Source organism: Dendrobates tinctorius, unplaced genomic scaffold (assembly GCF_039654945.1).
Source record: "Dendrobates tinctorius isolate UK_male_01 unplaced genomic scaffold, ASM3965494v1 ptg000107l, whole genome shotgun sequence".
NCBI lineage: Eukaryota > Metazoa > Chordata > Amphibia > Anura > Dendrobatidae > Dendrobates > Dendrobates tinctorius.
Window position 1 is genome coordinate 6776962 of NW_027361775.1, and position 17632 is coordinate 6794593.

At 47.1% G+C, this 17632-nt stretch overlaps 1 protein-coding gene across 1 annotated transcript in view; it reads right to left on the reverse strand.

Annotated features, from left to right (window-relative positions):
• The window catches only part of LRRC1 (leucine rich repeat containing 1), a 213784-nt gene that overhangs the window by 41149 nt on the left and 155003 nt on the right, over positions 1-17632 (reverse strand). The window contains exons 7-8 of the mRNA XM_073589144.1: positions 17232-17306; positions 1296-1440 (exon numbers count right to left, since the gene is read on the reverse strand). Coding sequence (XP_073445245.1) covers positions 1296-1440; positions 17232-17306 — 220 coding nt within the window. The remainder of the gene's footprint in view (positions 1-1295; positions 1441-17231; positions 17307-17632) is intronic.

Below are 17632 nucleotides of genomic sequence, written 5' to 3' on the forward strand. Positions count from 1 at the left end.
TTGCAAAAGCAGAGTCATTGGCAGCTCGGTGCAAATCTCTGCCTCCTTAAAATGTGATGTGAAGCCAGGTGTACACAATCCACAAATAGTCACCTAATTAACATATTGCTAGCCCATTCTAAAACAAACAGAATATTATATATACATACAGAATATATATCTCTTGTTTTATATACATAATTTTAGACATTCAAAAGTCAATCCATGAAAGGCTGGTTAGGAAGTAAATAAATGGATCCATAGCTACATGGTGACAACTTTGGTTTCCTGGGGATGCGGATGGGTTTCCTTCAAGGATTAGAATACTGAAACTCAAAATAAAACACACTGAAAAGACACCAACCTTTAGTGTGACAGACCAAATTAACTGTGTAACACGCCATCTGCCAAGGGCTTGATGAAGGTATGATGTACAGTTTATATGCACTATACCTAGTCAGGAACACACATTTTGCTTGTGTGTCAATGGCTGAGCAGTTTTGAAAAAGTTTCAAGCTTGCTTGGGACTTTTCACTTTTTTTTACATTTTTCCCATCTGATAAATTGGAAGTATTCACTTCCATAATAAAAAAAAAAATAAAGAAATTCACCCCCAGTGTCATAGTAAACCAGTTCAGCATATACAAAAACAGTACGCTTTTCGTTTAGGTGGGAATATAGGAGCCTATGGGAACATTTGGGGTGTGCGTTTGGAGTTTCCCTAGCACATATGCACTCTAGGCAGTGACAACATTTTCAAAAACGTATCTGTCTATGGAGTTTCCAGAGATGGTTATTCATTGCTTACCCCTAGAAAAAGAATGAATAAATCCATATTACAACGGGGTGCCCAGGTAACTTGGAATGGGCAGCACTCCAGGCACAGCCACTTCTAGATGTACAGAGCGAAGGCTGGTAAAAAAAAATGAAGCTGTGGCACCGACCCCCTACAACAAGAACTGATAAAGGTGCTGGGAATCTGATATTAGTGGCATAGACTGAGTATATTATTCGAGCATGCCAAAGACACTCTGTTAGAACATGAGCATGCTTGGATAACACCTTAATTGAGCACCTTCACTCATCATTGTAGGTCATCAATGGCAGAGCACCAGAGAATTTTATGAAGGGCATTGCTGCGCCTGGCATACGTACAAGTTAAGTATCTGCACTCTTTATTGGATTTCTGCATCATCCTTAATCTACGTCCCTTGGATACACCCAAGCATGGCACCTGCAATCTTTTATAATTGTCTCCAACTGTCAGGTATTTCAGGCCAATTCTATTAAAATGCTTCATGAACTTTTTGTCTTACCAATGCCATCAGGTAAAACTTCAATTAGATTCTGTGACACAAGCAAATCTGTCAGTGAAATTAACCCGCTGATCTCTTCCGGAAGACGCTCCAGCTTGTTCTCCGACACATCCAAGCACAACAGGTTTTTCAGGCTTCCCATTTCCTGCACCATGATAAAGAGAATACAAGACACGTCAGTCCAAGATTATCACAATGGCGAAACACAAATGGTAGACGACCATCTACACAAAGAGAAAAGAGATTTTTTTATCATGTCTTATTTCATGAGTGCACATTACTCAGGTCTCCTTTGGTTAATCAGATGCAAAATGCCAAAGCTTATTACAGTATTAGAATAATACAAAGCCAACAAACAAGGGGGGGGGGGGGGGGTGATATGATTTTTCATTCTAATTTTGGCCAAATGACAGTTTTGGGTACTATCAAAAAAAGACTCATGCCATCAATATCTATAGCATACTCAAATAAGCATTTTCTGGGGAAATACCGTAGTGGCAATAGCGACACTTTAATGTGCACAAGTGCATTGCTAAGAGTGACATTTTGCGTCTGTTCTCCAAGACCACAAATGTAACCAACTGATCTTCACGGTGCCATCGAAGGAATAAAACAATCCACACCATCTATAAACCAAGAGATGGTAAGGGAGCACCTAGCTAATTTAAATCGTCTGGTCCAGATGAATTACAGCCTACGGTACTGATAGAGGACATTACCAGTAGCCAGAATCTTTGAAAAAAGCTGGAGAACAGGAGAAGTCCCAGAAGATTGGAGTAGAGCAAGTGTTGTCCCCATCTTCAAAAAAAGGACAGAAGCTGGAGCAAGGAAATTACATGCCAATGAGCCTTACTTCTATACCAGGAAAGATCTTTGAACAAATTATTAACCAATATGTATGCAAGTTCTTGAAAATACAGTAATTAACCAGAGCCAGCATGGGTTTGTAACAAACAAGTCATGCCAGACTATTCTATTCTCCCTCTATGATGGAATCACTGACTGGGTGGATCAGGGAAACGCAGAAGATATAGTATTTCTCAACTTCAGCAAAGCATTTGATCAGGTATCTCATACTATCCTTGATGAAAAAATGACCAAGTATGGAATTGACAAGGCTACAGTTAGGTGGATTAATAACTGGCTCAGTGATTGTACTCAAAGAGTGGTAACAAATAGTTGCACCTCCAATTGGAAGAGTGTTTCAAGTGGGGTACCACAAGGCTCTGTCCTGACCCCAGTGTTATTCAACATTTTTATAAATGATTTAGATAAGGGAACTTAAGGTAAATTTGCAGACGATGCAAAGCTAGGAGGAATAGCTAACATGAGAGAACACAGAAAAGATTCAGAAGGATCTAGATACACTTGTACAATGGGTAGCGACTAATAGATATAGTATTTAACAGGGAGAAATGCAAGGTTCTAAATTTGGGCATTAAAAAGGGAAATTACATCTACAGAATGTGAGGAATAGAACTAAGCAACAGTACATGTGAAAAAGACTAGGGTACACTAATAGATCAGATTGCATGAGTCAAGAGTGTGATGCAGCAGCAGAAAAAAAGCAAACAATTCTGGTATGTGTTAAGAGAAGCATAGAGTCTAGATCACAAGTAGTAATTATCCCCCTCTACACCTCCTTGGTCTGACCTCATATTTAATACTGTGTCCAGTACTAGGCTCCACATCTTAAAAAAGACATTGAAAAACTGGAGCAAGATCAGAGAAGAGCTATCAGGATGGTAAGCAGACTGCAAACTATGTTGTACGAGGAACGGTTTAAGGAACTAGGAATGTTTAGCTTGCAAAATAGAAGGCCAAAAGGAGACTTAACAGCTGTCTACAAATATCTGAAGGTATGTCACAGTATAGATGGATCATTCTTCTTCTCATTTGCACATGAAAACACAAGAGGCAATGGAAGATACAGATTAGATACTAGAAAACACTTTTTGACAGTGAGGTTGATCAATGAGTGGAATAGGCTGCCTGAGAGGTGGCGAGTTCTTCAATGGAAGTCTTCAAACAGAGGATGGACGGACCTCTGTGTGATGGGTCAGTGAATTTTGCACTGAGCAGGGGGTTGGACCCTGGAGGTCCCTTCCAACTCTAACATTTTATGAAATCAATAGAACCGCTGACATTACATTGCAGCATATGAATGAAGTTTCATGAAATTTCCCTTACAGCGCTGGTACTGAAATACAGGGTCTGGTTTTTCAGTTCATTGCATATTTAAAATACTGTATACACACTAGAAAGCTGGCAATATGCATATTATAGCAGAAGACTGAGCACTCATCTCTCTCTCTGGGCTCCCCCATAGGCATGAACCTTCAGCGCGACAAAGGTTCCATGTGTTTATAGGGGCGAGCGTAGACAACCGCAGCCAGATGGCTTTATCAGGGGTCTTCTAAAGAGCAGAAGAGGTGGGTGGTAAGAATCAAAACATTATCTCCCCCAACTTCATCTGTTGAGCCAGTCGGGAAGGCAGCACACACACTAGACTAAGGGTACTGTCACACTTAGCGATGTACCAGCGATCCCGACCAGCGATATGACGCGGTCAGGATCACTGGTGCATCGCTAAGTGGTCGCTAGTGAGCTGCCACACAGGCAGATCTCACCAGCGACATTGCTGGGGACGGGAGTCGCTACTTACCTGTCACACTAGGCGATCCTGCGTCCTCCCGCCCGGCTCCACGCGTCGCTCGTCGTCACAGCAGGAAGCTCCGCAGGAAGCTGACGACGAGAAACAGTCCAGCCTGTTCTCGCGCGATCAGCGATAAGCAGCGGGGGAGCGGGTCGTAGGTAAGTATCACACACAGCGATATCGCTACTACGTCACTAGTTATAGCGATGTTGCTACCGATATCTCTTAGTGTGACAGGCCCTTAAAGCAAAGTGCAGCCCACGGGTCACATCCAGCCCTCTGGCTGTCCAAGGAGGTCCCGCGGAATTAAACAGCTGACTGGCTGAAAACAATGGCTCACTGGCTGCACCATGCCCTTGTCCACCACCGCCGGGCAAACAGGAGCAAGGTGAGAATGTTTTTTTTATATGTGTATACACTCACTGGCCACTTTATTAGGTACACCTGTCCAACTGTGTGTTAAGACTTAATTTCTAATCAGCCAATCACATGGCGGCAACTCAGTGCATTTAGGCATGTAGACATGGTCAAGACAATCTCCTGCAGTTCAAACCGAGCATCAGTATGGGGAAGAAAGGTGATTTGAGTGCCTTTGAACGTGGCATGATTGTTGGTGCCAGAAGGGCTGGTCTGAGAATTTCAGAAACTGCTGATCTACTGGGATTTTCACGCTCAACCATCTCTAGGGTTTACAGAGAATGGTCCGAAAAAGAAAAAAAAACCAGTGAGCGGCAGTTCTGTGGCCGGAAATGCCTTGTTGATGCCAGAGGTCAGAGGAGAATGGGCAGACTGGTTCGAGCTGATAGAAAGGCAACAGTGACTCAAATTGCCACCCGTTACAACCAAGGTAGGCAGAAGAGCATCTCTGAACGCACAGTGCGTCGAACTTTGAGGCAGATGGGCTACAGCAGCAGAAGACCACACTGGGTACCACTCCTCTCAGCTAAGAACAGGAAACTGAGGCTACAATTTGCACAAGCTCATCGAAATTGGACAGTAGAAGATTGGAAAAACGTTGCCTGGTCTGATGAGTCTCGATTTCTGCTGCGACATTCGGATGGTAGGGTCAGAATTTGGCGTAAACAACATGAAAGCATGGATCCATCCTGCCTTGTATCAACGGTTCAGGCTGGTGGTGGTGGTGTCATGGTGTGGGGAATTTTTTCTTGGCACTCTTTGGGCCCCTTGGTACCAATTGAGCATCGTTGCAACGCCACAGCCTACCTGAGTATTGTTGCTGACCATGTCCATCCCTTTATGACCACAATGTACCCAACATCTGATGGCTACTTTCAGCAGGATAATGCGCCATGTCATAAAGCTCGAATCATCTCAGATTGGTTTCTTGAACATGACAATGAGTTCACTGTACTCAAATGGCCTCCTCAGTCACCAGATCTCAATCCAATAGAGCATCTTTGGGATGAGGTGGAACGGGAGATTCGCATCAGGGATGTGCAGCCGACAAATCTGCGCCAACTGGGTGATGCCATCATGTCAATATGGTCCAAAATCTCTGAGGAATGCTTCCAGCACCTTGTTGAATCTCTGCCACGAAGAATTGAGGCAGTTCTGAAGGCAAAAGGGGGTCCAACCCCTTACTAGCATGGTGTACCTAATAAAGTGGCCAGTGAGTGTATATTTGCATGTATATAGGAAGCTACATGAAGGCTCATCCGGTATATGGGAAGCTACGTGGGGGTTCTCAATGTATATAAGATGCTTTTTAGGGTCTCATTGTATATAGTGGGCTATGTGGGGCTCATACTGTATACAGGGGCTATGTGGGGGGCTCACACTGCATATAGGAAGCTCATACTATACATAGAGGGGCTATGTATTGGGCTGTCTGGGGGCTCATACAGTATATAGGGAGAGGTCAGCATACTTATTTTTGCTCAATATTAATAGATACTAATATAAAAGAAAAAATGTTAATATTGAGCAGAATTAATTTCAGCCTATTGATACGGCCTCCACAACAGTCCCGGACTCTCGTGTGGCCCCTTGGGAAAATGAATTGCCCACCCCTGCTCTAAAGTGTTGGCCATTCATGCAGATATCTTCGGTTTCGCAGACTTTAGGCTCGTACATATTGGCTTTACACTAGCCACTACTTGGAAAGGCTTGTTAAGACATTATCAATTCATGCCCTCCCAGGGTATGATCACACGTGACTGAAATTCATTCAGGCTTTTGTCACAGAACCACAAGAATAATGCTGGAGATTATTACACGGTGATTTCGGTTAGCAGATTTCACAAAAAATTCAGCACAAAGAATTGACACGCTATGAACTTCAAAACTTGCAGTGCGGGTCAATTACTAAGCAGAAGTCATCTGCAGCGTGTAGATGAGAGATTTAGGAGAAATCAGGAAATCCAAATCTGGATGGTAACTCCATGACTTATCAATATCGCCTAATCTGCAGCCCACACACCCCAAGATGGATCAGTACATCGATTTTAACTCCACTCTTTATGGGAAAGCACATTGCCTGTTTATAAGGTCAAATTGAAGGGCACACAAAGGTTATGCCAACGTAGTAACCAGGCTGAAATGTCACAGTTTATAGCGGACTAAAACAAGTCCAATAAGTCAATTTTATTCATTAACTATAGTAAGAATGAAACCACCACCAGGGATTTATGCTTATGTCATTAGATAAAAGCATAACTCTCTAGGTAAACAAGGCACCTCAGCAGGTTTTTTCTCTGCAGTCTGAGGGCAGCATGATGTAGGGACAGAGAGCCTGATTCCAGCGATGTGCCATTTATTGTTGGTGCCGTTTTGATCTTTTCTCTGCTGTAGATGTAGCAGTGGGGAGAATGCTGCTCTGTATATAATCCTATAATCCTGTATATAATCGGTGACGCTTCAGTGATCTCGCTATGCGAGACGGGGGCTCTAGTCCTGCAGTAATAACCTCCTGCTGATAAAATACTGATTGTATTGCAACTACAGCAAGCTGCTGAGTAAGGCTGTGTTCACACACAGCGTTTTTTAGCGGTTTTTACCGCGGTTTTCACTATAAAACCGCTAAAAATAAGCTGCACAGTCATTTCTATGCATTTTGCACTTTTTGTGCACATTGATGCGTTTTTACCGCGAAAAAAACGCATCGCAGTAAAAACGCAGCATGCACATTAATTTTGTGAATTTTTCAGCGGTTTTGGCTTCTTCCATGCGTTTAGAAACCGCTGCGGAAAAAAACGCATCAAAAACGCATCAAAACCGCGCAAAAAACGGGAAAAAAACGCCACGGAAAAATAGGTGCGGTTTCTGGGAAGGGATTCAGGTTTTTGAGCAGAAATTTTCTGCAACGTGTGCACTTAGCCTAAGTGACAAATATTTAGAATCTCTGCATTTTAATGATCCCGGATTAAATACTCAGACAGATTTTCTTTAAAAAGCGTTTTCCTGCAAAATCACATATTTGCACTGACCCGACCACCTACTTGCACTGGAAAAAGAGAGAAATTAGGACATTGTGCACTTTGCACACTTGTTTGTTTTTTTTTACTCAATTATACAGCGTAATTCATTTTCTGCAGCGCTTTACTGACAATCATTATTGTCCCCATTGGGGCTCACAGTTCAAAATTTTCCATCAGTATGTTTATGGAGTGTAGGATAAAAACAGAACATAAAAACTCCTTGGAAACGTTATACAAGCTGTACACGGACTACTTTGATACAATGTAAAGTGTCAGATCTTCAGTGTTGTCTCATGAAAAGATAGTATTTACAAAAATGTGGGGTGTAATGTTTGAGACTGTGGTCCCAGCTCTGTTCAGGTCATTGACCACGTCCTCCCATCTAGTTCTGGGCTGATTCCTGACCTTTCTTAGAATCATCCTTACCCCACGAGACAAGACCTTGCATGGAGCCCCAGACTGAGGAAGATTGACAGTTGTCTTGTGTTTCTTCCATTTTCTAATAATTCTGGCAACAGTTGTTCCTTCTCTCCAAGCTGCTTGCCTATTGTCCTATAACAGCTTTGTGCAGGTCTACAATTTTGTCCCATGTGTCTTTAGCTCTTTGGTCTTGGCCATGGTGGAGTAGTTGGAGTGTGATTGATTGTGTGCGGACAGGTGTCTTTTATATAGGTAAGGCCTCTTTCACACTTCCGTTTTTTTGTTCAGTTGCAATCCGTAAAAAAATGCAAAAGACTGCAACGTATGCCACCGGACCGTTGTTTTTACGGATCCGCTGAAGTCGGAAATTTAAAGGAACCGCAGCCTGGAAAAGGAGAGAGAGAGAGAGAAAAGGAGAGAGAGAGAGAGAGAAAAGGAGAGAGAGAGAGAAAAGGAGAGAGAGAGAGAGAGAGAAAAGGAGAGAGAGAGAGAAAAGGAGAGAGAGAGAGAAAAGGAGAGAGAGAGAAAAGGAGAGAGAGAGAGAGAGAGAGAGAGAGAAAAGGAGAGAGAGAGAGAGAGAAAAGGAGAGAGAGAGAGAGAGAAGAGAGAGAGAGAGAGAGAGAGAGGAGAGAGAGAAAAGGAAAGGGAGGGGGAGAGAAAAGGAGAGAGAGAGGGAGGGGGAGAGAGAAAAGGAGAGAGCGCGAGCGAGCGAAAAGGAGAGAGAGCGCGAGCGAGCGGGAGAGGGAGAGAGAGGGAAAAGGATATTCTGTTTGTTTGTGTTTTTTTATTTTTAGATTCTGTCTCTCACAGTTGAAGTGTACCTACAATAAAAATTACAGACCTCGCCATTCTTAGTAGGTGGGAAAAACAGGATTTTTGGGTTGCTTACCGTAAAATATGTTTCTCGGAGCCTTCATTGGGGGGGGGACACAGAAACCATGGGTGTATGTTGCTGCCACTAGGAGGCTGACACTATGCACAGAAAAAGGTTAGCTCCTCCTCCACAGTATACACCCCACCGACCGGCACTAATTTCGTCAGTGAGAAAAGCAGTAGGAGAAGTAACAAAATAGAGTAAAAACAGAACGGATAACTCAACTGTACCCAACAAAAGAACAGGAGTTGCAAAACATGGGAGGGTGCTGTGTCCCCCAATGAAGGCTCCGAGAAACATTTTACGGTAAGCAACCCAAAAATCCTGTTTTCTCTATCCCCAGTCCCTGGGGAGGGAAAAGCAAACTTCCATTAGGTCTGAGAACTCACCACCACCGCATGCAAGATCCTTCTGCCTAGGCTGGCGTCCACCGAAGCGTAGGGTGGACCTTGTAAAATTTGGCAAACGTGTGGATCAAAGACCAAGTTGCAGCTTTGCAAAGCTGCAGTGCGGAGGCTCTGTGGCGCACCGCCCAGGAGGCACCCACTGCCCAGGTAGAGTGAGCTCTAATTCCAGGAGGGGGCACTCGATGCTTGACCCGGTAGGCTTCCAAAATTGCCGATCTGATCCAGCGAGAAATAGCCTTGGAGGCCGGCTGACCCTTCCGCGCACCATCTGGAATGACGAAAAGTGAGCGTCTTCCGCAAGGGAGCCGTCCTAGCCAGGTAGACCTTCATCGCCCTGACCAGGTCTAGCTTGTTCAAGGAGCGCTCCAGAGGGTGGATTGGACCCGGACAAAAGGACGGGAGAACAATGTCCTCATTTAGGTGGAAAGTAGACACCACCTTAGGAAGGAAGGAAGGAGGGGGCCGCAGGACCACCTTATCCTGGTGGAGCACCAAGAAAAGGGGGGCGACAAGAAAGGGCCGCGAATACCGACACGCGCCGGATGGAGGTGATGGACATCAGAAAGGCCACTTTCCAGGAGAGAAGGGATAGGGAGACTTCCCTGAGAGGTTCAAAGGGTGACCCTTGAAGAGCCTCCAGGACCAGATTGAGATCCTATGGATCCACGGGAGCGCGGTACGGAGGTGCCGCATGAGCCACTCCCTGAAGAAAGGTCTTGACCTGCGGACGGGAGGCTAACGTCTTCTGGAACAGGATGGAAAGCGCAGAGACTTGACCTTTTAAAGAGCTGAGGGCAAGGCCCGTGTCTAGGCCTGCCTGGAGGAATTCCAGGATAGAAGGGAGAGAAAAGGACATGGGCGGAACGTCATTGGCCTCGCACCAAGTGAAATAGGCCTTCCACGTACGATAATAAATTCTAGAAGACGATGGCTTCCTAGCCCGGATCATGGTGTGAATCACTCGATCCGAAAAACCTGACCGTTTCAGAACCACGGTTTCAACAGCCACGCCGTTAAATTGAGCGGCAGAGAATTGGGGTGGCAAATTGGACCCTGAGATAGCAGATCTGCTCTGTCTGGAAGCTTCCAGGGGGCGTCCGCGAGAAGGTTGACGATGTCCGTGAACCAAGCCCTTCTGGGCCAATCCGGAGCGATGAGGATGACTGGTACCCCTTCCGCCTTGACTTTCTTCAACAGCTTGGGAAGAAGAGGAAGGGGAGGGAACAGACAGGGAAGCTTGAACTGAGACCAAGGAATGGTGAGAGCATTGGTGCCCACTGCGAGAGGATCTCGGGCCCTGGATACGAATTGTGGGACCGTCCTGTTCAGGCGAGACGCCAGCAGATCTACGTCCGGAGTCCTCCAACGACGGCAAATCTGATGAAAGACGTCCGGGTGTAAGGACCACTCTCCCGCTGCGAGACCCTCGCGGCTGAGAAAATCGGCGACCCAGTTGTCCACGCCGGGAATGTGCACCGCGGATATCGCTGGGAGTGATACTTCTGCCCAGTGGAGAATCTTGGACACTTCCGCTAGAGCCGAAGAACTCCGTGTCCCCCCTTGGTGGTGGACATATGCCACCTCTGTGGCATTGGCTGTCTGAATCCGTATCGGCAGACCCCTGAGAAGCCTTTTCCAGTGAATGAGAGCCAGATAAATCGCCCGTATCTCGAGGACACTGATCGGCAGAATTGTCTCTTGAGTCGACCACCGACCCTGGACAGTGATTGCGAAACACTGCCCCCCAGCCGAGAAGGCTGGCGTCTGTAGTCAATCTGCCAGTGAATCGGAAGGAATGATCTGCCTAGGGCAATGAGAGGTGACGTCAGCCACCAAATGAGGGACTGTTTGACCCGAGACGAGAGGCGGAGTGGACGATCCAGGGAAAGGACAGACCTGTTCCACCGAGACAGGATGGCCTGTTGAAGCGGTCTCGAGTGGAATAGAGCAAAGGGAATTACTTCGGCCGTCGCCACCATCTTTCCCAAGACTTTCATGGCTGATTGAAAGGATGGAAGCTGGGGGCTCTGCAGCGAACGTACATCTCGCCGCAAAGATATCAACTTCTCTTTGGGAAGAAGGACTCTCGATCAACGGGTGTCAAACAATAAGCCTAAAAACACCAGACGTTGAGTCGGAACAAGTCAGGACAACCTTTTGTTTACGAGCCATCCGAATCTGGACAGGGTGTCGAGAACGATGGCAAGACTTTGGTGAGCCTGGGGAAAAGACGGAGCTTTGATCAGAATGTCGTCGAGGTACGGAAAGAGGACGAGACCCCTGATCCTCAACAGGGCCATCACCGCTGCCATGATCTTTGTAAACACTCTGGGCGCGGTGGCGAGGCCGAACGGCAGGGTGACAAACTGGTAGTGGTGTTGAATAGCGAAACGCAGGAATTTCTGATGCCTGGGAAAGATGGGGACATGCAGATAGGCATCCTGAATGTCTACTGAGCACATGAATTCCTGCGCCTCCATGGATGCGATTACTGAACGAAGGGACTCCATCCTGAAATGCCGCAGGTGGACCCTTTAGTTCAGTAAGTTGAGATCCAGAATGGGCAGTACCGCGCCGCCTTTTTTCGGCACTACGAACAGGTTTGAGTAAAACCCTGTGAATCATTCTGTTTCGGGAACAGGCACAATCACCCCGGAGCTGAGAAGAGAGGTGATGGGTGCAAAAAAACCCGGAACAAGGCGGGGTCTTTTGGAGGTTGGGACTCGAAGAAACGATCTCGGGGCCGAGAAATGAACTCTATCTTGTATCCTGAGGATACAACTTCCCTGACCCAAGCATCTTCCACCGAGGCAAGCCAGACATCTCTGAAGAAAAGGAGTCGGCCGCCCAGCTGGGAAGGTGCCTCGTAACTTTGTTGATAGTCATGCCGATGTGGACCGTCCAGTTCTGGACCTGGAGGATCTGCCCTGGGAGGAGTGAGATCGCCAGGAGGGAGTGTGCCTAAAGGAGACCTTCTTCCTATCCTGGCGCGCTTGCGGCCTTTGTTGGTTGGAAAAGGGTTCTGCCGACGCGACGGAAAGACCGAAAGGGCCGAAACTGACGCCATGGAGGGTGTCTACGAGGCTTGGACTGAGGGAGAAGAGAGCTTGTACCCCCGGTAGCGTCTTTAATGATCTGGTCCAGTTGAGATCCGAAGAGATGCGCTCCCTGAAAAAGCTGATTGGTAAGGGACTTTTTAGAGGACAAATCCGCCTGCCAAGCCTTAAGCCAAATTGTGCGCCGGATTGCAACAACGTTGCTGGACGCTTGAGCTGCGCAAGACGCGGCATCTAAGGAGGCAGAGACCAAATATTCCCCTGCATGGGAGATCTGGTTGGCTAGCTCGACCAGACGTTCCGGTTGGGCTCCATCAAGAATGCCTTGGTGGAGATCCTCCGCCCAAGTAGCTATGGCTTTTGCTACCCAAGTGGAAGCAAAGGTCGGGCTTAGCACCGTAGCAGCAGCTTTGAATGCTGACTTTGCTAAGGATCTATGATCCTGTCGTTAGAATCCTTCAGAGACGCAACACCTGAAATCGGAAGGACTGTGTTGTTAGATAGTCTGGACACAGGAGCGTCTACAGAGGGGGAAGCCGACCAGTTGTCGGTGAGCTCTTGAGAAAATGGACACAGCACGCCGAGGCGCTTCCCTCTTTGGAAACGCCTGGTTGGATTTTCTCTTTCCCTAGTAAGGAGCTTGTCAAACTCAGAATGAGGAGCGTAGACTCTGTAAGGTGCTTCTGTCCGTCTGAACGAAACCTCCTGATCTGAGGGTTTCGCAGGGGAGTCTGTGATCTCGAAAGTGTGGTTGATTGCAGCAATGAGGTTCTGTACCGTAACCTTCATGTCCGTGGTATGGTCCGAATCCAGCTCTAAAATCTCTTCGGATGGCGCATCTGAGAAAGCTTTGCCTGACTCGGGTGAGGAGGCACAGGAAGGAGACTGCTGGGAAGGACTATGCGGTGAGATGGGGCGAGGGGAGGATTCCGGCCGGAGATCCTGCCTGGGACTTTTGCGGCTCATGCTGGCTGACTCAGATGGAGCCTCTTGTGACCTGCTGGATCCTGCAGAAGTGTCTAGGGGCAACTTATCAAGAGCAGCCACTAGGGCCTGAGACACCCTGGTAAGATCTGCCACTGATTGTGATAGAGAAGAAGCCCAGCCAGGGATGGGGGGGGTTCACTCTCACGTGGAACAACAGGGGGCTCCTGGGTGGCAGACTCAATGGGATTGTTGCAGTCGAGGCAGAGGGGAGTGGACTGACCTGAGGGAAGTTTGCGATTGCAAGAAGAACATGCAAAGTACTTGACTAAAGTGCAAGTGGGGACCGGAGGGCAAGCACAGTCAGGCTTAGAGTTAGACATAATGAAGGAAAGTAACTGAAGCAATGCCGGAAGGTTGGGGGACAGGAGGCAGAGGTGTCAGTCTACAGTTGCAGAGCTACTCACGGTCCGGTGTCCTGTAGATACTCCCAGTAAACGACGCTAAACGGCTCGTCTGGACTTGCAGGGCCACAGCAGAAGAGACTGGGTCAGGCTGCCAGGCAGAGAAAATGGCGCTAGCCTGAGAGGTGCAGAGAAGGAAGCTCGCGCTTTCCAGGAAGAGGATGGGCGGAGCTAGCCGCCATTGTTGAAGATGGCACCGCCCGCTGGAATAGACAGGCTAGGGTTGGGAGTGGCCGAGCGCCGCCTCAGGGCGCATAATATCAGGGGAGAAGGCGGAGGGCGGGCCTAGCACGGGCGGGAGAGAATCCCGTCTAAGAATGAGGGCGGGGGCGTGGCCGCGACGCAGGACAAGGCCCGAAATGAAGCCGGGGCCTAGAGTAAGTGCGGCGGCCGCCTGTCAGCGCGGGGCGGCTTGAAGGCCCCGCAGCACTACCACGGCGACCGCTCCAGAGGATTGCTGTGGCTGGGAGAGAAGCCCGCCTAAGAATGAAGGCGGGGGGCGAAGCCGCTGCAGAACAAGGCCCAAACCGAAGCCGGGGCCTGGATTAAATGCGGCGGCCGCTGGGAGGCGCGGAGGCCTCGCAGCACTGCCGCAGCGACCGCTCCCAAAGGATCCGTGCCTGAGCTGCTGAGGAGGATACGACTCAGGGGCCTCATACTTACCCTGCATGATCAGTCTTCTGAGTAAACCTGAGGGAATAAAGGTACCTTCATCATCCAGCGTGCTGATTCCTGTAGAAGAGTGTCCGCGCCTCATCCAAACCGACAGGCTCTGGTAGGCGAGTGGGTGGGAGACGGGGGACGAGGACCATCTGGATCGCTGACACGCACCCGTGTTAGGCTCTTGGTCCTGCTGTGGAGAGCTATGAGGATACGGAGTGGCAGTACACGTCGTACTTATAGTCTCTTTGTGGGACTACAGATGTGACTATTCACTCTGTATCCCTCCGGAAACCTGAAAGAAAAATGACGCACACGGAGGTAGATATGGGTCTAAAGAAAGACCCGTGTCCACCTCCTACTGACACGAAGCTAAACTGAGGAAATTAGTGCCGGTTGGTGGGGTGTATACTGCGGAGAAGGAGCTAACCTTTTTCTGTGCATAATGTCAGCCTCCTAGTGGCAGCAGCATACACCCATGGTTTCTGTGTCCCCTAATGAGGCGATAGAGAAAAGTGCAAAATTGTATCAAATACTTAAGGTATATACTCGTGTATAAGCCGACCCAAGTATAAGCCAAGGCACCTAATTTTGCCACGAAAAACAGGGAAAACGTATTGACTCGAGTATAAGCTAGGTGTGCATTGTCCCTGCATCCCCATCCTCGTATGCAATGCTCCTCATCCCTATCCTTGTATGCATGGCTCCTCATATCCATGTCCTGGTATGCATGGCTCCCATCCCTGTCCTTGTACGCATGGGCCCCTCATCCCCATCCTGGTATGCATGGTTCCTCATCCCTATCCTTGTATGCATTGGCCCCCATGAGAAAAGCATAAAAAAAAGCAAAAAACTCCTACTTACCTTCCCTGCGCGCCCTCGCAGCATCTTGTTCCAGCTTCCAGCAGCTCATGCGGCCAAGTGATCACATGTCCCTGCTCATTAAGGTAATATTCACCTCTCTCCACTCAGCGGGGACATGTGATGGCTCTACCGCAGGAGCGTCTGCAAGCCGGAACAAGATGCTGTGAGGGTGAGCAGGGAAGGCAAGTAGGAGGTTTTTTTTGGGGGGTTTTTTTTTTTACAGCTGCTGGAAGCTGGAGGAGAACATCTGGTGCCTCATCAGGGGCATGCCCAGGCATTGTAGGGAGGTCATACAGGCACGTGGAGGCCACACACACTACTGAGCATCATTTCCTTGTATGAGGCATTTTCACTGAAGTTGGATCAGCCTGTAATTTGATTTTCCACTTTGATTTTGAGTATCATTTCAAATCCAGATCTTCCTGACATATTAATTTTGATCTACATTGATAATTTTTTTTTCTCTACGCATTCCACTATGTAATGAATAAATGCACATATACAGACACTTAGCATAGATGCTGCAGGTTACACCAGGGAATGTTCAGGGATCATGCAGAGCCCAGTGTCATTGACAGCTCAGATGCCCTTTGGCACACTAGACTTTTACGGTTATTGTGCTCACTTGCTACCGTCATGTAGAAACATCACGGCGGCCTAATTCCTCTCATTCCGCAAATCAATACACAGTATAGGCACGTCAGCTGAATGAGCCTGGGAGCCAACTAGAAAGTCACTTTAAAGCTGGAAATATTAACTGTTAAAACATTATCAGCATACAGTAGAATTACAGGCATTGGACACGTGAAGAAACAACACTCATGCCTTCATCAGGTTTGTCTTTCCGAACATATGGAAATAAACCGGGATTTCTAGTGTCCACCTGGCATAAAGTACAATACCTGAGTAATATTTGTCCTATACATTTATGTAATGTACTGTAGATAAAAGTTATTCGGCAGCTTATTGCACAGACAAGTTCACTAACAGTGCTTAGAGAACCAAACCTTTGGCAGGTTTGTAATTGAGCACGTCCTATTGTTTGCACCATCAGTGTTGTCATAGGGGCATTATATAGCATTAATGATAATACCAAAGCAGAATTGAAACTGCATATAGTTGACGATGTGGGTATTAAAAGGTGAGAGCTGAATGGCAGATCCCTGGTCTAGCCACCACTTTAGCATGCAGGGAAGCTTGCACGGCCTCCTACCTGCCGGCATCCTCGGCTACTCTTGATTAGCCAGCCTGGCGAGACGTCGTGTGTGTCATGCTGCAACAGACTAATAAAGAGGAATCAAGGAGGATAGTAGGGGGTTCGATGGGCTCCCATCCAGTGGCCGTAACACACAGATTTAACTGCAGGACCTGACCCCTGCAAATCAATGCGTTCACCCCTAGTGATACACAGATCCACATCAATGACACCCTATGAAATCACTGAGCAGGGAAACTGGTGTTGGGCTACGTGCACATGGTGTGTTTTTCCTAAATCTTTGGCGCAGAAGCTACAAGTTTCTGAGAAGGATTTGCAGCATTTCCACTAAGCTCCACTCCCAATGTTCTTAGAAAAGCTTCCTGTGCACATACACTTGGGCTACGTTCACACTTGTCCTCCTTCATTCTTGGCATTAAAAACGCTTTGCATAAAATAAGTTTTTCAGGCAGATTACATGTGTGACTTGTTCACTTCACACGCTAATAAGGTTTGTGTATTCACCAAAAACACCGCAACACAAATGTTTTTGCGATTTTTGGGGCGTTTTTGTACCCTCATTGCTTTCTATGGTTGAAAAACTGCTGAAAGAACAGTCAGGCTGCAGATTTACAAAAACGCGGCAGTGCTCAGATGCAATCAGGAAAAAAGCCATGTGTACGTGAGACTTCGGATATCTCATACTTTGGCTGGTACTATAATGCAGCTTTTCTGCAGCCAAAAAAAAACAGCTGCAAAAACAGCACGTGTGAACACAGCCTTATAGGGAGAATGGCCCTACAGATTCACATACACAACTTTTGAAGGTTTCCATTTACATATGAAGATTGATACTTTCATACAGCAAACAAAACGTGATAAATTCATTAAATGAGCGCACATACCTGCAGGAAATGGGTATGTGCTCAGGTAGTTTCCATTCTCACAATACAGCATTCTTTGCACGATAGAAACTTACCGGAGGCAATTCTGCCAGTTGGTTCCCATCCAACCAGAGGTCCTTGAGTCTCTGTAATGATCCAATGGATTCTGGCTGCAATCCCAAAGAGAACGGGTCACTTTAGTTTATAAAAAGGTTACTACTTTAAAAAGATCATAAAATGGGTTTAATACAAACACATAGTGCAACCAGACTTCCCAGAAAGCTGCGGCATGGGAGGTTAGTTTCTGTAAAAAAAATTGTAGCTAAAGGTGCTTAAAAATGTAATACAGTTTAGATCACAAAGACACCCTTATCTGCAGCTAAAAGCTCAAATTCTGGGGGTGGGGGCAGAGACACTGATTCCAGCAATGTGTCACTCACGGAGTTGCAGTTTTGACAAAATTCCTGTTTTCTGTGCTGCAGATCTACTAGTTCTC